This window comes from Galeopterus variegatus, unplaced genomic scaffold (assembly GCF_000696425.1).
Source record: "Galeopterus variegatus unplaced genomic scaffold, G_variegatus-3.0.2 Scaffold2925, whole genome shotgun sequence".
NCBI lineage: Eukaryota > Metazoa > Chordata > Mammalia > Dermoptera > Cynocephalidae > Galeopterus > Galeopterus variegatus.
Genome location: NW_007729036.1, coordinates 27452 through 47634, shown reverse-complemented (window position 1 = coordinate 47634; position 20183 = coordinate 27452). Strand labels below are relative to the sequence as shown.

General features: G+C 36.2%; 1 protein-coding gene across 4 annotated transcripts; it reads right to left on the bottom strand.

Annotated features, from left to right (window-relative positions):
• Positions 1-224: 224 nt before the first annotated feature.
• On the bottom strand, positions 225-18704 carry DCK (deoxycytidine kinase). Of its 4 annotated transcripts, XM_008583478.1 has the most exons (7): positions 18424-18704; positions 13973-14088; positions 7807-8000; positions 6579-6726; positions 4089-4204; positions 2662-2752; positions 225-436 (listed from the first exon to the last, which is right to left on the bottom strand). In XM_008583478.1, exons 1-7 carry the CDS (start codon positions 18512-18514, stop codon positions 410-412), a joined length of 783 nt encoding a protein of 260 aa, XP_008581700.1. In that variant the 5' UTR covers positions 18515-18704; the 3' UTR covers positions 225-409. The 4 variants fall into 4 exon arrangements, with proteins under 4 accessions (XP_008581700.1, XP_008581699.1, XP_008581701.1 ...); XM_008583477.1 differs by lacking the exon at positions 225-436 and having other exon boundaries at positions 2439-2752; XM_008583479.1 differs by lacking the exon at positions 225-436 and having other exon boundaries at positions 2439-2752; positions 7807-7916.
• Positions 18705-20183: the final 1479 nt, after the last annotated feature.

Sequence of the window (20183 nt, the reverse complement as noted above, 5' to 3'; positions counted from 1 at the left end):
AACTGGTCAGTGGCGAGGTTAGAAGTACCAGGGAAAAAAGCCAACTTGCTGAGGAAGACAATAGAGGGGAAAGATAGAAAGAGGCTGGGTCTTTTATAATGTGGTTTAGCCACTATACTGATTCTGGAACCATCTATCTTCAGACTTCCTATAGTGAGAGATAATTAAATGTCTTTGTTTTATAAACAAGAAAGAAAGAGAGAAAAGAAAAAAGAAAATAAAGGAAAAGAACAGAAAAGAGAAATTGGTTATAAAGTTTTACATAGAATTCATTTAAAAAAAATATTTCTTAGAACAAAAACAGTTAAAAAATGGGTTTTCTAGAGAGACTTGTATGAATATGGACCTATGAAGATACACAAAGCTGAAGTATCTGGAACTATTTGGCTGCCTGTCGTCTTCAACAAGATCACAGAGTACTCAAAAATTCTTTGACCTAAAGGGAGGAAAAAAATATTAATATAATTTCTTGACTAACTTGAGATATCTAATTCATCTTCATTTAAAAGTATATAACAGTTGAAGACCCCAACTGTACAAGGGTACGTTAAAAAGGTCATGGAGTCATATTATCTTTTAATTCTACTTTTCCACAAACTTTTTGAAGTACCCTTGTTTAAGTAACTCTATCACACTGCTATATAGCATTTACTTTCCAAAGAAATATTGTTAAATACTTCAGTAGTAAAAGATGAATGTCCTAAAAGATCATTATAGGATCTAAGATTGATAGTTATAAAAGAGCCTAACACTAATTTTATAATCTGTTTACTTAAATACAATAGGCCACTGACATGTGTAGCTTTAACACTGATTACCTTAATAATTGCAATAGTGTATACAACTTTGAAGGTCAGCCATGTAACAGAGATTTGTAATGTTTCTGAACCACAAATGTGAATCATATACTATGTAATGTCAATGTGTGGGGAAAGTCATATAAGTAGTGAATGAACCTAACCAGCTGGCAAAACCACAACGCAAGCTGCCTATTGTTCTCTATATATTCTAGACTACACAATAATTCTCCTGAAGAGAAAAAGATGATTGCCTTATAAAAATACCTTAAAAAGAAAGCCGACTGCTAGCATTATTTATAAAAGTAAAAATAAATAATAATGAAAATGATTCTTAGTCAAAACAAAGAATGTTAAATACAATTAAAAAGAGGTTTTACAGATTCGGTTAAACTGATGGGGGCTGTTAGTACCACAATGGCTGTCTTAATTTTATTTAATAGTATTATAAGTGAATTCTATCTATATTTTTGCCATCATTAATAGTATGAAGAGATCACTTGCATATTCCGGATATGCTTTACTTTACATCATGAGAAAACCAACTATATACTATAGCAGTTATGTAAAATGTTGAGATTTTCAAAATTCTTGAAATATATCCCCTATGAATGTCAAGTCCCTATTACAGTATATAGCAGATATTTTGTGATAAGAGAAAGGAAAGATCAAATTTCTCTCAAAACTAAACAAAAAAAAAATTAGTTTCTTCTTTATACCTTAGATCACTAAGTTAATTCACATGGGTTGAATATTTGTCCCCTCCAGAGTTTATGTTGGGAGATTGATCCTCAGTATTGAAAGTTAACTCATATGCGTTGAATATTTGTTCCCTCCAGAGCTTATGTTGGGAGTTAATACCCCGTTTGTGACAGTATTGAAAGGTGGGGACTTTAGGAGGTGATTGGATTATGAGGGCTCTGTGTTATCATGGGAGTGGAGTGGTGGCTTTATAAGAAGAGTAGGTGAAACCACTCTTGCCATTCTCACCATGTAATAACCTGGTTGCCACAGGACTCTGTAGAGTTCCCACCCAAGAAGGCCCTCACCAGATGCGTCCCCTGGGCCTCAGACTTCCAGCCTCCAAAACTATAATAAATTTCATTTTCTTATAAATTAGCCAGTTTCAGGTTGTTCTATTATAAGCAACAGAAAACGAACTAATACTTTAACTAACATGGGTATATGAATAATCATTATACAATTCCCCTTACTATTCTCTCTCAAGTGTTCATCAATAGATTCTCTCCCAATCCCTTTATCAATATGGGCAGCACTCACTTAGCAGAATATGGTCAACTCTCAATTGTCTGGGGGATAAATTAACTCTAAGACAATGACTCAATGATTAGGCAATGTCGATTCATCCTTGATATGCTCTGAAATGAAAACTCAAAACGAAAATCCCTTAATTTCAAAACTTCAACTAATGTAAAAATGAATGAGATCCATATCCTAAAACTTTAAATATCCTCCATACTGAATTTAGTTGAAAAACATAAATTTAATTTCACAAGTAGTTTATTATTAAAATATCTAAGAATTGGTAGTATGGGGAAAAGGGGCAAAAAGGGGTACATAGTAAAGAAGGGAGTGAGAAAGGACATTTGTTATTGTAATTATCCCTATCTTAGAAATAAAGAAACTAAAGAATAAAAAAGATTCTTATTTTAGCTCAGGCCACAAAGCTAGAATTTAGTCAGGATTAGAATCTAAACAGTCTAAAGTCCTCTAAAGCTCTTGACTGTCTCTTAATGTAACTGTATGCAACCATTCCTGTTAGAAAATTTTCTTTTCACAAGTTAGTACACATTTTCAGATAAGACAAAATAGATATTAGTTTATAGTCTTTGTCTAAATCTACCTTTTCAACCAGACTTTCATATTTGTCTTTAAAGTCTTCATTAACATCCAATATTAAGATAGGCACCTCTTTTAGATAATCAAAGTTGGTTCTGTTTAAAAAGAGAGATGAACAAAATAATCAGAAAAGCAATAAATAAAAGAGAAACATTAAAAACTCATTCTTATATCACTGGAAAGTCAAAATGTTGTCAATCATTCTACATTAAAGTTACACTACAAGTACTTCATCTGGCAGCACCCACTTCCTGACCTAGATTTCACATATGTATAACTAAAAATCTCAGGTACAAAATATATAAAGCTAGGCATTGTGTGACATACAATTCTCCTCAAAAACAAAAAATATACAATAAAGTAGGAATTTTTACATTTAAAGATGAGAAAACTAAAGCTCATAGAAGTCATGCTGAGGCTCAGATCCTGTCCAAGATCACACACTAATAAGTAAGACTGCACCTGAGCCAAGATCTGACTAGTGACAAAGTCTATGCTCTCAACAGCTATGCTATACTACCTCCCAAGTCATAATCTAAGAAACAAATTTGAAATACATTACAGGTGGAGCATCCCTAATCTGAAAATCTGAAATCTGAAATGCTCCAAAATCTGAAACTTTTTGAGCATGAATGTGATACTTAAAGGAAATGCTCATTGAAGCATTCTGAATTTTGGATTAGAAATGTTCAATCAGTAAGTACATGCAAATATTCCAAAATTCAACCTGTATTTGAAAGAGAGTACTTAAATAACATACACAGATATATTTCCTACTTTATCACTTACAGTGAAATTCCATATATTGTGCTGCCAATACTGGTAAGGTACACTAGTTATAAAAACTCCAAGGAAATAGGATCTTATTGCAATCAAGAGAATCAAAATCCAAACCTAATCCTGGGAGATACCAATAAATAAAATGACTGAAAATAAAAAATTTTACATGTTGCTACTCACACTGCTGTGGTTTGAATGTCCCAAGTCATGGTGGAACTTAACCCCTAATGTAGTGGTGGAAGGTGAAGCCTTTAAGAGGTGACTGTATCACGAGGACTGTGCCCTAGTGAATGGATTGATGGTTTAAATGGGTTGTCATGGTTATGGTTCTGATGGCTTTAAAAGGAGAGCAAGCGAGAAGGTTAGCTCTCTTGCTCTGACCATCTTGCCATGTGACACCCTGACCACCACAGGAGTCTGTAGAGAGTTTCCACCAAGAAGAAGGACCTCATGAGATGCATCCCCTGGACCGTGGACTTTCCAGTCTCCAATATTGTAAGAAATAAATTTCATTTCTTTATAAATAACCCAATTTCAGATATTCTGTTATAAGCAACAGAAAACAGACTATACACACATCTTCCAAATTTTAAATTAAAATTCAATAATGGTATTCAAAATGAACAGTAAATAAGAATAAGGAAGTCTTACTTCAGTGTTCTATGTAGGAGCCAGCTTTCATGTCTGTAGTGCAGCTTCTCTAAATATTCAAGAGGAATGCCTTGCTCTTCATTTCTTCCCCGTAAATATATTCTATTTAAGCATTTCTAAAAGCAAGCAATAAGAGTAAAAAAAAAAAAAGCAGGAAACAATTATTCTTGTCTGCTGCCATCTAAATTTTCTCTTCTACTGTCTCTAGTTATGCTAGCCAAAATCTCTATTTACTCCTTCTAGAAAGCTGAAACAGTTATTCTTCCCTCTTCATGCTTTTCAGCCATTCGGTGGCTCTAAACTAAGCAGTACTTAAAAAAAAATAAGTCAAAGTAGGCCTATAAATTTTTGGTATCCATATACAAAATAGTAACTAGTACAAGTTTGGTAAAAAGGTGGGGAAAAGTTCACTAAACTTCTACCTAAAATTTTTAGAAAGGACCGCTAAAAGATATGCCAATCTATCAAGGTGTTTTTATACTACTTTGTTTTTAACCAAATTTGATTATAGAATGTTTATGTTCAATTAATGTAAAACTACTAAAGGCAGTGATTCTTAATGTGATGAAAACTCTAGACCAGCACAGCCAAAAAGAACTTTGGAATGTTTTATACCTGTCCTATATCTGCATTATAAAATAAGGTAGCCACTAGCCACCTGTGGCTTTTCAGCACTTGAATTATGGCTAGTGTGGTGTAGTGAATTGAACGATGTCCTTGCAAAACTCCCTGAAGCTTGAATTGTGTCCCCCACGTTTTATGTATTAGAAACTTAGCCTCCACTGTGACTGTTAAGAGGGTGGGAAATCCTATTATGGTAATTGAAAGGTGGAGCCTTGAAGAGGTGATTCAAATGTAGGACCAGTGCTGTAGTGAATGGGTTAAAAACGGTGGTCAGGGGTATGGTACTGAGGGCTTTAAAAAGAAGAGGAGAGTCTATCTTGCTCGCTCTCTCTGCTTCTACCATCTTGCAGTGTAAGACCCCTGGGTCACTGTTGCCACCACCAGATGGACTTTGGACTTCCTAGCCTCAGAAACTGTAAGCGATAAATTTCTTTTTCTTTCTAAATTATCCAGTTCCAGGTATTTTGTTATAAGCAACACAAACGGACTAATATATATGGTGACCAAGGAACTGAATTTTAAATTTTTATTTAACTTTAATAGCCTTCAATTTAAATAGCCACATTAGACAGTGTGGTTCTAGATCCGTTTCCCTTGAAAATACACATACATACAAAATTTTGCATAATTTGTAGGGGTTCACAGACTTTCAGAAACTCTATGTATCCCAACAAATAAGAACCTTCAACCTAAGTGACGTGCATAAGTCTATGGCAGCATACAAACTGTGCTTCAAAGTTTATTATAAATTTCTTTTCAATAATTAAACAATCCTTTAATCAAAAGATACCATAAATATTGATGAAATAAAATAGTTTTGTGATAGGCTTTGTTTAAAGATATTGACTACAAATGTTTCTAGCAGAATAAAATTATTAGTATTCTTTGTGTTCTGTTTTTACATTTGTATTTACTACTTTTGTAATTAAAAACAAAAAATTTCAAAAATAAAACTGAATTTCAATATAATTATAATTCCTAAACTCTGGCTTACTTGATATCAAGAGCAGAACAAAATCATCCGTTGGTATAAAAAAACCTAGTTTCTTTGAAAATTTAGCTTCAATAGTAACACAGTTTTTCATCTAATTTCAGGCTAGAAGTTATGACATTTATATTCATCAGAGCCTAACTTGTGATTTTAAGGAAAAATAGAAATGAAAAAACAAATAATGACAAAGCAAACACCAAAACCCGAAACCTTCTCTTAAATGTAAAATCTTATTATTTTGGTTAGTTTTATGATCTTCCTGGATTCATTATATAATATCATATATAAATAGAACAGCTATGCTACAAACTATCACAAAAGGCACATTTTCAAGTAAGACGATGCCAAATGGGTCCTCTAAGTCTCTTATCAACTATAGCTACCAATATCCACTCATTCCAAGTCACAACCAACCATAAGAGAAGACTTATTGAAACGGACCTCCATCAACTTTGCCATTCATTCAGCAAATATTTACCAAGCTCCTACTATGTACCCAGGCCCTACTATAGGTACTGGAAATTAATTCAACAGTAATTAAAATACCTAAAGCTAATGAAGCCTATATTCTAAGAGCTGCTTGAGCAAGTTCCTTACTTGTGATAAATAAGAGAGCCTACAAAAGTTAGAAAGAAATAATGAAGAAAAATAAGATAAAACTGAAGAAGAGCAGAGAAGGACCTAAAGGAGCAACATGCTAAGTCTGTGCTTCTGGTTTGCTGAGAATATAGAATGCTCCTATCTATACTGTTATGAGTAGGGAGCTGGAGAGTGGGGGAGTTAAACTAAATTGCCTTCACTACATACCACAGAAAAAATTTCTAAATATTACTTTAAATTTTCAAAGGAGCAAACAAAGTTTTATTGGATCTCACCTGTGGAGTGGCTCGAAGATAAATGATTCCATCCAATTCAAGTCTTTGGCCAAACTGGTTATTCATCCAGTCATGCCAGTCTTGATAAATTGTCCACTCTATTTCATTCATGCAGTCAGATTCATACAAATTAGATGCAAAAATATACCTGAAAGATAGTCTTCATCAACACATATCACTTAAAAAAAAATGAAGAAATTGAAAAGTGAAAATGGACCTATTAAATGGACACGAAACATTCTCCTAAATCCTGTGGCAGATAGTGCCTCGAACAGCAGGAAAAAACAAGAATCTTGTCAACTATAGGAAATATGTACTTGGCCAGCAGTTCTCAAAAAGTGTTGTGTGGATCCCTCTAAGTCCTCAAGATCCTTCCAGAGGTTCTGTGAGAGGCCAGATTATTTTTTTACTATACTTCAACCAAAAGAATATATCGTAACAGACTGAATATAGAAGTATAAATGAAAATCCAGCTGTTTTCTACTGTTAGACATTAAAAAGATTCACAAAAATATAAAGAAATGCTACTCTCTCACTTTTTGTTTTGAAAAATATAATTGTTTTTGTCAAAAGTATGTTATTTATGTTAATATGTAATGGGTTTATTATTATTAATTTAAAATAAATTAATAAATTTTTTATATTTCTTAATCTTAATTTCTAATAACAAATATCAGTAAGACATGAAGCTCTTTGGACTTTTCAATAATTGTTATGAATGGAAAGGGGTCCTGAGACCAATAAGTTTGAGAATCTCTGCTCTGAGCTAACTTTGGAGGTCAAAAGAATCCTGGGAAGAGCAAGGCAATTCTAAGATCCCCTTACACTCTGGTTTCTCTTCAGATCGTATAAATCTTTCGCCTTTTACTAAGATCCCCTTAGAGATTTTCATCTCCTTGCTCCAGGTGAGAGTCTAAGATACATATCCAGATTTAACCAGAGCAGACGAGAATTTTAAAAGGGTTGGCTGGAAAAAAAACTCTGCAAATTTGAACGAGATGGCCACCATATTCCCTGCAGTTTCAATGTAAGCTACAGATTATAAATGCTAGAACTTCCCAAATGCCATTAGTACCAGACTGCTGAGAGTACTGAATGTCATTTTCCATCTCAAATCCCCAACTCAGCCTCTCATATTACTTCGATCCCCAGGAAACAGGAAGAAAAAAAAAAAGTCCACTTCTAGGCCAAGACTCCAAACAGCCACATATAAGCCATTTATACATACCTGTCACTATACACAGATCGTTCAAAAAATAATACAGGTTTCTCTGCATCTTTGAGCTTGCCACTGAGAGAGGCAAGCTGAGCTCGTATTCGGCTGAGACAGGCATATGACTGAAAGGTAAAAGACCATCGTTCAGGTTTCTCGTACATCATCTGAAGAACATTTCCACCATTTTTCTGAGACGTTGTCAGTTCCTATTTTAAATATGCAAAAAGAAACAAAAACCAAAGTTAATGATCAATATGGATATTTTAATTTCTTAAAAGGCTCAAAAAGAGAAGTTGGATAAATAAATGCATCATGATTAGCAAAACCGAGATGATTAAGTCCCCTTCCTCATATTCTTACATGCGACTCAGTTCTAGCAATGGAAGTAGGGCAGAGGCAATGTATACCATTTCCAGGCTTGATCCATAAAAATCTCTCAAATATGATTCTTCTTTTGTCCACCAGCTAGAAGCACAGGACACCAAGTCCCTAGAGTAGTTCTCAACTTTAGTTCCAGCACAGTTTCTCAGTCTGATCCCCATAACAGCAGCATTAGCATCCCCTAGGAACTTGTTAGAAATGCAAATTTTCCGGCCACCCAAGACCTGTTAAATCAGAAACTGAAAGTAGTACCCAAATATATGTTTTAACAAGTCCTCCTGATGATTCTAATGAGCGCTGAAGTTTAAAGCACTGCCTTAGAGGTTGGATAAGCCACAAGGTAGAAAGGACCTGGGTCTCTGAATCACAGTATGGTTTGCCATCCACCAAATAACAAATTGTACTGTTCTCTAAAAAATAAACTTTTATTATCTTAAACCACTGAAATTTTAGGGTTTATTATAGCAGCAGATGTTATCTTAAATCTGTCAGGTACATTTAATAAAAACTATCAGATGTAAATTTGGTTCAACTTGTTTCATTTGAAAAGTACTTATGATCAATTTGCTATGTCCTGTGAATGATACTGAGATAAAAAAATAGGCTACATAAGTAAAATTAAATGAGCTTTTATATAGTGAGTAGAAGTTTGAAATTTTTTGAAACTAGAATAATTCGTCAGTGAAGTAGAAGATGAAAACAATTCATTTGATAATATAGAATGTTAGACTCAACTCATTAGCTATATTTTTAAAATGTCTTTTATTAATGTGTTTTTATTTTAACTATATATGTATATTTTCTTTTTCAGTGCAATTCCCATTTTTAAAATCTGAGTTTCCAGTCTTTTTATGTCCATTAAAATAAGTACATTTTCATTTCTAAATAAGTATTTATATTTTTTAAAAGACCACACATCTCCTTAAAAAGGAAGGTAATCCTGTCACGTGCTATAATATGGATGAACCTTAAGAACTTGCTAAGTGAAATAATCCAGTCACAAAAGGACAAATACTATATGATTCCGCTTATATGAGGTATCTAAAGTAGTCAGATTCATGTAGCCAGTAGGATGGTGGTTACCAGGGGCTGGAGAGAGGGGGCAAAAGGGCATTGTTCTTTAATGGGTATAGAGCTTTAGTTTTGCAACATGCAAAGGTTCTAAAAATCTGTTTCGCAATGATGTAAATATACTTAACACTACTGAGTTGTAACACTTAAAAATGGCTGAGACAGTAAATTTTACATTTTTTTATCACACACACTAGAAATAACCAAAAAAGACCATACATCTCCTTTTATTTGAGTTTCCCAGTAAATATAATCTCTCTTTCCCAAAGCGATTTCAAAGTCTACTATATTAAAGTAACTTAGAGAACCAATCCTGACTTATCACCTAATTATAATAATAACCAGCTAGTTCTAAAAATACCAAAGTATAAATTAAAACTGAATCAAAAATCTGTAATAAAATTTTATAGCTTTGAAGAAGTTAGTTTTTAATCTCTCAGTTTAATAGTGTACCAAATTAGAAAATTAACAGTAAGCTAGGGTTTCATTTTCTGGTTCTTCAGTATAACCTAAGTACATAAAAAATGATTTTTTGTGATCCTATGCATGGAACGTTTGAGAAAAATTGCTGGATTTTTTTGTATGCAAAATAAATGTTAAGAATAAAATACATATTAGAAATTTATCCAAAAAATACTCTGCATCACCTTTACCAAACTGAATGTTCATTTTATCAGGTTTTCCCCTCAGAAAAATACCCAGATTAAAAAAAATGTGAATAGCTCAGAGTCAAACTACATTGAGTACAAATTTCTAGAAAGAAGTTTAGCTGTATTTATTTTTTTAAAAAGTGAGGTGGTGGCCAGCCTGTGGCTCACTTGAGAGAGTGTGTGGTGCTGTTAACACCAAGGCCACGGGTTTGGATCCTATAGGGATGGCTGGTTAGCTCACTTGGCAGAGCGTGGTGCTGACAACACCAAGTCAAGTGTTAAGATCCCCTTACTAGTCATCTTTAAAAAAAAAAAGTCTGTATTTTTGGGCCCAATTAATTCTACTTTCAGAAATTTATTTTAAAGAAATAATTTAGAATACAGATTTAACTGCAAAGTTTACCACAGTACTAAGCAAATAGGTTATCACTCCACTATTATTAAGCATTTATATTAAATAAATAATGATACATGCACACAATAAATTAGTCAAAATTAGTGGTAGCTTATCAACAGTATAGTAATGTTTCAGCCACTAGGTGGCAGGTAAAAAAAAGCTAAAACCAAACCAAACCAAACAAGCATGCAGGTGCACATTTGGTTACTAATGGATGAGATCAAAGATACCAATAACCCAACTCTTCCAATTTCACAATAGCCAAGAAGTATGATCAAATGGATAACACCCAAAGTAGGACTGGCTTTGTCAGGTTTGGATCTAAAAACAGTACACTTCTCATTGTTGACAGCATTCTAAGAAAACAGAGATTTGGATAGTGGGTGATTCATACTATAACCCCAAGAAATAGATCAGGGATGGACCTAGGGAAGAAGAGTTCCAGGATGAAGGAAGAAAAATCTCACTTCTTAAGTTTAGTGAAGGTCCAGAAAGAAAGAAGAAAATATCCAAAGATACAGGAAAGCCACTCCCAAGCCCTATCACATTCCAAAATCTTATCTCCAAAATACTATCCCCATACTGTTTGAAACTCTGCCTAGAAGTGCAAAGGACTAACATAGTAGCCCTCAATACACACACAAAAAGAAAGCTACCCTGCAAGACTGTACATCAAAATCCAACAAAGGCAATCAAATTGTAACATCATGGAGATATGACAAGATTGCAGTGAACTGTCTGATGAAAGAATATGCTAATAATAATAACAATAACAATAATAACAACAACAGGATCATCTGCATGCTAATTATGAAGAAAGGCCAGTTTGGCATCCTGACTCTAGTACATTGAAAGAAAATGTCCCAGCCCATAAATCTGAGTATCAGATTCATGGAGCCATATAAAGTCTTAAAAGATGGGTGCATCTATGTGTCATAGTCTGATGAGATCAGTAATTAACATAATCTAACTAATTCCTCTTGGCTGATTCCAAGTTCAACAGACAACCTTCTTATTATAAATTGTCTTCCCATGTATATTAATACAATGTTTTCCAACCTCTTCTCTGCAACATAACTGAAGTGTTCAATATATTCTCAACACTAACAGTGATTCACTAGGGCAATAATTTTTATCTAGGAGGCATCCCACATATTCGAACCCCCAAAGAATTGTTTATTATTTTGAAAAGCACTCCAAATCCTTGAAATTCTTGAGTTCCTTCCACTGGTTGAGAATTATTGGCCTAACAGAATGGATTGATCTAAATTCAATGACTCTAATAATTACATTTCTTTCTGCAAATTAAAATTTGGCATTTTGGTTTTTACATCAGTTTCTGTGCCCTTGGTTAATGTGAGGCATGCTGAGAGTCAAATGACAAATTTGTCAACAGACCACTTATTAATATTTAATATGAGTTAAAAGCCTATGACACTAAAGCAAGAATGAACCTTAAATGGAGGTCACTTAGTCCAATCTAGTCTAATTCTTCCTCAGTGAAAGAATCTCCTCTGTATTTCGGACATTGGTTGCTCCTTAATAACCTGATTGATAGTTGACTACAGAAATGAGAGGAAAAAGAGGTGTTTTTAGAACTCAAGTCTCTCATTTCAAAAGTAAGCAAACTTGAGTAGGCACTTCAGGGAAAGGCTTTAAAAAGCCAGAGGTACTAGACATACTTTGGAAGGTAAAAATGCAGGGTGAGAGAAGACAGATGACCCAAAGGAAAATGGGCAAAAGGACCTGAACAGGAATTTCACAAAAAAAATCCAAGTGGCCAATAAACATATGGTAAAAAAAATGAAATCTCATTAGCAATCAGGGAAATAAAACATAAAAGATAGTAAACACTCAGCAGAATACAAAAATTAGGAAGCCACTCAATACTAAATATTGGTAAAGACATGGACTAATGAGAGCTTGATTACACTGTGGGGAGTGAAAATTGGCAAACCACTTTGGAAAACAGGCATCATAAGCATACCCTACCACCCAGTGTTTACTTATTCCTAGAGAAATTCCTGCATGTGTCCATCAGAATTCATTTCCAGAGCAATGACTAAACTAGGAACCACTCAGAAATCAATGAAAGGTATAAAAATGGACAGATAGTGATATATGAATACAACTGAATGCTACATAGCAATGAAAATGAACAAGCTACAGCTGCAAATGACAATATGGACAAATTTCATAAACTTATTATTAAATAAAAGAAGAAGAAAAGGAATCCAAACAGTATGATTCCATTTATATAACATTCAAAAACAGATAAAACTAAATTATACTTCTTAGAGATATGTTTACATATGGTCAAATTATTTTTAGAAAGCAGGAAAATTATTATGACAAGAGTTATCAGCGATTACCCATGACAGAGTCGTTACCCTAGGGAAGGAGATACTGTGATCAGAGAAGGACAAATGGAATTCTGGAATGATAATAATGGTCTATTTCTTGACCTGGATAATGGTTACAAAGATGTTAGCTTTAAATTGTCCTTCAAACTGAAAACAGGTTTCATACACTTTTCTATAGATACATGAGTGTACTTCAAAAAGTTCATGGAAAAATAGAATTGAAAAATATTATTAATCTTTCCATGAACTATTTGAAGTTCCCTCGTGTTATATGTCAATAAAAAATGTTAAAAGAGGCAGATAAATAAATTTACTCACTTCAAAATTCTGCTTAAGGCTAACCCTGTCTTCCTCCAAAAATCAGTTATGAAACATCAATTTCTTAAAAAAATGGGGTCCACATTGGAAGGAAGTCCCTTTAAAATTTAGTCGTGGATATTCTAAGGATTATGGTATATGAAGTGGACCCCAGGCCTAAAGTTAACTATGCTTTGCAAATAGAAGGCACATGAGAAAATGTTTTTGGTTCAAAGCCACATATCCTGAAAGTCTATGGAGTATGTTTGCTAGCAATTCCTCCTTGTATGTGTCATTTACATTTTAAATACTCAATTATTATTCTCAGAATTCCTCTTACCAACAGCTAAACTTTATAAAATTGACATTGCTTTCAATCGTCTGTCCTCCTCTAACACACATTTCCATTTTTAAAGCTTCTGCTTTATTTTATGATTTCCAGAAATTATAATCTTAGCAATCTCACACACACAACCAAAAAGGTTGCTATAAAAGAATGAAATTTAACTCTGTTATTCTTTCTTTCTCATTTGCAGTGCAGAATGGAAAAGTGCTGGGAAATTGAAACTTGTGTCCAGAGTGAAAATCTGGCAAAAATGAAAGTACAAAGAAATGAGAGATAAATGGTTTTCTCTAAGATAAAAGGCTTGAAAGGTAAAATAATAAAACTCACTTATTGGGTATTTTTTTTTTTATTTTTGTTTGCTTGTTTTTAACAAAATGTAAAAATACACTCAAGGAATTTAATTTTCAACTAGATTTTTTAAAACTTATTTATTAATTTAACTTTTAAAAACCTTTTTAAAACTTTACTTAGATGCAATAAAGTACATAAATCTTAAATGCATAGCTTGATGAGTGTTTATGTATATACACATATAACTACTGCCCAGATGAAGATATAGACTGAAAGCTACATTTGAAGGTTTTATTGGAACAGAAAAGCCAAGAGATTAAATATCACTGTTCCTCTAAACCAAAAGGTTTTTATTTTATTTACTCAAATTTTATTTTCATACCTCAAATTCACCTTGAGTACTTTGAACATTGCACCATCTGGCAATAGGCTCAGGAACTACTTCCCAATCCTCGCAGACTTGTTTAAGGATATTCACAAATGTTGACTTCCCTGCAGCTGTTGTGAGAGGAAAGGTAAAATTGACAAAGAAAACTTGTCAGAAAAAAAAAAAAAATGCGAAATAGTCATCAGTTTTTACAAGATTTACAATAGCAGACAAAAAGTCCAAAACATTCAATTTCCTAAACTTTCTCTACAGATTTTTCTTAAAATCAAAACTGAAAGGCTCCTTGACTACCTGTGTGAAGCACATTTGTTTGTTGCTATTTTTAGTTTAGCAAAGCCAAGGAACAGAGGAATTAAAAATCTGGTGGAATTCTAGAGATGTTAATGGCAGAAAAAAAAAAATCCTAATCCTAGACTCACTTTCCTTAGCCAAGCAATTAGAGAGAGAACTTTCTGGGAAGTGGTTAAGGCTATTCTCCCACTTACCTAGGTGCATGATTTTGAACAAGTCTCTGAACCTCTCAGACTGTCTCCTCGTTAATACAATGGGGATAATAATAATAGTACTCTCCTCATGGAAACTGTTGTGACAATAAGCAAACTATCACTACAGTGACCATCATTGCAGGTTCTTGCATTTTCAAAAATTTTCTCTCTACTAGCTCCATTCTATCAGTCTACAAACAAGCTCAGTTGTCTTCTATTTGAAACCAATTAGGAAACAGCCAAGTAACTATTAAATCAATATGAAGATGCATCCAATGCCTAGAGTTTTAGAATGGGAAATAGTATGATTATTACTATATGACATTAATAGACACTATGGCTAACAGAAATTATAAACACATTTTTGCAGAGCACTTCCTACAAGCAACAGACATGTTCTCACAACTTCTCTTTCATGGTTCTATGCACTATGCACTGAACCAAACCCTTAAAAAAAAATGTTTATACCTTATTTTTCCCTGATCATTCACTCGTTTCTGAGCTAGCGGGGGGCGCGGGGGACAGTTCATGTATAAACAGGACATATTGTGTTCACTATTTTAAAATTACCAAGTAATACATCACATTTAATAGTAGGGACAGTCTTGACCTAGAATCTAACCTGGTGTAGCAATACTCCTAATGAACACCACGCCCTTTATATCTGAAGTCACCAAATGTGGCTATATTAGACATCTCTGGTCAACATAATGTTCTCTCCCTTTCCCCCACACCCCACCCAACACCACAGATGAACATATAAAAAACAAATACACTTAGAAGCAAAGCATCCTCTTCCTTATAAACTGGACCCAAAGAGGACAAAAAGAACTTACCGTTGACTTGCAGAACTATATTCAAACCTAGCACATTATTATATAGGGCAACAGAAAAGAAGAAAAAACTGGAAGTGTTACAGGGTACACTCAATAATGGAAGAACTGTAAAGGATCACACTCAAAGCTTAAAAAAAAGCGGAGTTGGGGAGTTAAATAAGGTGATAGAGAGAACAGTTGAGAAGCAAAATACGAAAGTCATATTCTACCCAGAGAGGAGAAAAACTTTTAAGGATAAACTGGATGACTAATACATTTAATCATGAGAAAAACATTGGTGACCAAAATTTTGTGCAGCGAAGATAAGATTAGGGACTATAAGGCATTTAGAAGAGTGCTAAGTGGAAGCATATAAAATGATCACCACACATTCACTGAGCTTGATGGAAGAGGGAAAGGAGAACATGATGTTCAGAAAGAACACCCAAAGAACATGGTAAAAAATCAGGCATCAGAGTCTGAAAGCACTTAAGGCTAGCTAGAGCAATCAAATTTCTTCTGACACTGCTTATAAGCAGAAAAAGTTCATGTGGTCATACTTTCAAATTTTAGGAATAATAATAGCTATACTCAGCTCAAGCAGAGTAACAACAGTTAGCTGTATTTCCCAATCAGACTATTAGCTATCTCTTTAAATCTCTGGGGGAAAGCAGGTGCTAGAAAATATTATTAATAAATTAATATCCCTGAATGCAAAGGACAACAAAAACTAAGGACACTGATGTTAATACTTTTAAAAGTCATAGGAACCAACAGAATTCCTAATGCTAAGGAGGCATTATGGTGCTGAAAGTCATTCTGAACAGACTATTAAGACGAGAAGCAGGTAAATCCTACATAAATCTACCATAAGGGAGTGCTTTAGTAACACAGAAACATGGGTTACATGAGTATAAAACTAAAATGACAGGTAAAGTTCACATTCTGGGAAGAACAGAGGAATTGTACAACAATCTTCTACACACAGATAACAATTTGTACATTTATAGCTTGGATGTGGTGAGTAAGGTAGAGGGGACACGAACAATGGTGCAAGAGCAATAGTAAACAGCAATTGACAAAGCCTCAGTTTTGGAGAGACAATCAATGGTGAGGAACATGTTACATGTTCCAGCTAGATATCAATTGCTGTTGTACAGAAATGTGGGCCCATTGTTACCAGATCTTCATATTTTTCAAAAGAAACCATGAACCGGGGGCCGACCCCGTGGCTCACTCGGGAGAGTGCGGTGCTGGGAGCGCAGCGGCGCTCCGCAGGTTCGGATCCTATATAGGGATGGCCGGTGCGCTCGCTGGCTGAGCGCGGTGCGGGCGACACCAAGCCATGGGTTGCGATCCCCTTACCAATCACGGGAAAAAAAAAAAAAAAAGAAACCATGAATCTAGATGTTTATGAGAAATCTCAAAATTTTTAAATGCTAGCATTAAAAAAAACTTTTGTTCAAATCTATGTGAGCCAATATCATGCAAATGCAGGCCATCAGTTTACAACTCCTTTCAGTGTAGGTAATGGGGAAGTCAATGAAGAACATTAAACAGGGGATAACACAACATCTGCATATAGAAAGAATACACTGGAAGTAGTTAAGAGAAGCTGGAGATGGGGTGACATATTAGGAAATTATTTTAGGTGCTAAAATTAAAAATGCTTAGGAGAAAGTAGGTTTCTAGATATATGTTGTCTAACTGGATGTGAGAGAGGAAAGGGGATTAATCCATTATGGTACTGATCTGAGAGGTAATCCATTCAAATTTACTTTTAAGATGGCTTTGTTCAACTATTTTCTCCTGTCTTTACATACGGTCTTCTTTATTCAGTAAGTAGCTGTGAGGACTTATACTATGCACCCTCAAAGAACTTATACTGCTAAGAGGACATGGGAGTCTATTATACTGGTCTTTTCCACTGGTGACTTAATACTGGAGCAATGAAATAAGGAGTTCTTTTCATGGGTGTGTTCAGCTTTTTTCCCATTTTTTCCATCTGTTTGCCCTTTCTTTTTCAAGGTACAGTGCTTTCAATATGGTAAGAATTTTTTAAAAGTCTGCTGTGTGCATAAATGGCCAGTACACAACCTGGAATCAAAAGAAAAAAATTCTATCAAAACAGGAAGTGTCAAGGGTTTCCTGTGGTAGGAAATAAAGAAAAACTGCAAGTTCATATGTATCTTGCAAAATGACTTGCATGGTGTGGTCTGCCCCCATCTGGGTTAAGAATAGAAAGGTTGGTGGTCTTTGAATCATAACCCAATGTTCACTTGGATATGCGGAAGGGGGAAAGGAACTCCGTACTATTAAGATCATTAAAAACCTCTTTCCTTTTACTCGAATGTTTATAGCAGTTTTATTAATAATTGTTAAAAACTGGAAACAACCCAAATGTCCCCAACTGGGGAATAAACTGTGGTATATTCATACAATGGAATACTATTCAGCATAAAATGCAACAAACTACAGACACTATTCAGCATAAAATGCAACAAACTACAGACACAAGTGACATGAATCTCAAAAGCATTATACTAAATAAAGGAAGCAAGACGTAAAGGTATATTCTTTGATTCCATTTATATGACATTCTGGAAAAGGCAAAACTTGCATGGAAAGAAATTAGATCAGCTGTTGCCAGAGGACAGGAAGGAGGAGGGGGATGACAACAAAGGAACATAAAGGAACTTTTTAAGGTAATGGATATGTTCTCTATCTTGATCGTGGTGGTAGTAAAAATGCATTGTTTGTCAAACCGCACAGAAGAGTACATCCAAAAAGGGTGAATTTAACGTATGCATATTACACTTCAAGAAATCTGACACCCCTTCCCCCAAAAAACCCTTCCCTTTGAGAGTTCCCAACAAGGAGGGTGCAGTGGCCAGATCCCGCCTCACTAAGCCCGCAGGCCTGGCGCTCAGTGACCCCGCGGGCCGCCGCCACCCTCGCTGCGCGGGAGGGAAGCGGGGAGGGCAGGGAAGGATGCTTTGGGCGGGAAGCGAAGCCGAGGCCGCGCAAACACGGCAGACCGGAGGAAAAGCCCTCCTGAGGAGCAGCAGAGACGCCGCGAAGGGGAGCTTCAGCCGCCGCCGTGACTCCCCCTGCTTTGGACCCAACATTTCTCTGGACTCCCTACCGATATTCCCTTCGATGGAGATTTTCTTGATGCGAGACCCATCAGTGCTGGTCGTGGGGGACTGGCAGCTTCTCTTGGGTGGGGTGGCCATCCTAGCCTTGTGACGGCGCGTCGGGCAGGGAAGGCTGGAGGTGGCCACAGGTGCTAGCGCCGCCGCCGAACTTAACCTGACTGCGGCTCGTAGACTCACCCTCCGCCGGCTGTCCGGTTTTGATTTTGGCGCGCGAAGGCAACCGCTGGCGGGGGCGGACCTCTGGTGTGGCCCCGCCCGCCAGTGATCCCTCCTCGGCCACTCGGCCCTCGGCCGCCTCTTGCACCGGCCCCTGCGTGCGCGCTTGGCACGTCGGGTCACGCGGGAGACGGGGGTGGAGCCGCGCGTGCGCGACGGCGCGGGGCGGGCGAGGAGGTTCCGGTATAGGGTGGGAACCAAGGGCGGACGCCGGAGGCCCGATGGCGCCGCAGTGCAGAGGGCGTCACTTGCCTTCTTCACCTGGAATGGGCTGGGCCGGGCTTTGGAGAACTCGCTTGTCCAGTGTGGCTAGTGGAGATGAACAGAAGCGTCTGGAGGAATGACTTGGACTTAAAACTTTCAGCTACTTGGGGAGAGGCACTGCATGGTAGAAAAATCAAACTGATTACCTTGTATTTTTGAGTTGGAAGAAGACCATCAGGCAGTGACACCCTGAGGAAATGTACTGTCCAGACACTGCTCTAAGTGCTTTTCATGAATTAAGTAGCAATCCAGTGCTGGAGATTTCATCATTAGCCCCATTTACCAGTAAGGAAGCAGGCAGTGAGAGGCTACTTGTCCCAAGTGTCAGTCAGTAAGTGGAACTTGCATGGGAATTTAGGTGTCTGGTGCCACCCTCAGGAAGCCTTTCCTGATCTCCCATACCCTTCTCCATTTGATTTGGATGCCCATCTGTGCTGTGTAGGAGTTACCACACTGGCTTTCTGTTCAGCATGACAATGGCTTAACTTTGCATGCCCAGCACCTGGCACATGGTTAAATGTATGTTGAATTTTTGAACGCCTGCTTATATGCGGTGTACTGTGCTAGAAGACTCATCTAGCTGGGGCCAAATGCAGTGTAGAAATGCCCAGAGGCATTCGTTTTTAGTCAGGGTAAAGACCTAGTAAACCCGGTATTACCCAGCATGGAAGTTATCCAGATTATCTACAGAAACTAAAGGCCCTGCTATTCTTTTACCTTGCAATTATCATCAGACCTGAAATTCATCTAAAGGTGAAGCCAGAAGAGGAAGAAATTATGACTATACTCAGAAATAAAGAGCAGAAATTAGGGCTGGCTGGTTAACTCGGTTGGTTAGAATGTGGTGCTGATAATACCAAGGTTCAAGGTTCTCCATGTACTGTCGAGCAGCCAAAAAAAAAAAAGCAGAAATTAAAATGTGCTTCCATGGGGAACTCTAGGGTTAAAACAGCAAGAATCATTCTTTCTTTGTAACTTCCCTGTATTATTCTGTTATGCTATTATTTTATGTATATAACTTATTTGTCCCATAGTGATTAGCAGCAAGATCATTTAAGTGGATTGGGTATGGCAAGGACCAGTTTGGGGAACAGGTGCTGGGGAAGCTATTAGGTATCAACATTCCACATCCAAGCTTAAGGGGAAAAAACATGAAATGGCAAGAATGAGATAGGATCCTGACTGATAACATACAGGTTGATTAAGAAAACACTAGATTTCAGGCCCAGAGGTCTAGGGAGACAGAATGGTCTCAGGTAACAGGCCC

What these genes read in the sequence shown, in the direction of transcription:
- DCK (XM_008583477.1), bottom strand. Translation starts at nt 18,514, where the DNA reads ATGGCCACCCCACCCAAGAGAAGCTGCCAGTCCCCCACGACCAGCACT. An exon ending in ATCTTCGAGCCACTCCACAG is followed by an intron (nt 4,205 to 6,578) that starts GTGAGATCCAAT and finishes GCTTGCTTTTAG; the next exon opens with AAATGCTTAAATAGAATATA. An exon ending in CTCCTACATAGAACACTGAA is followed by an intron (nt 2,753 to 4,088) that starts GTAAGACTTCCT and finishes CTTTTTAAACAG; the next exon opens with AACCAACTTTGATTATCTAA.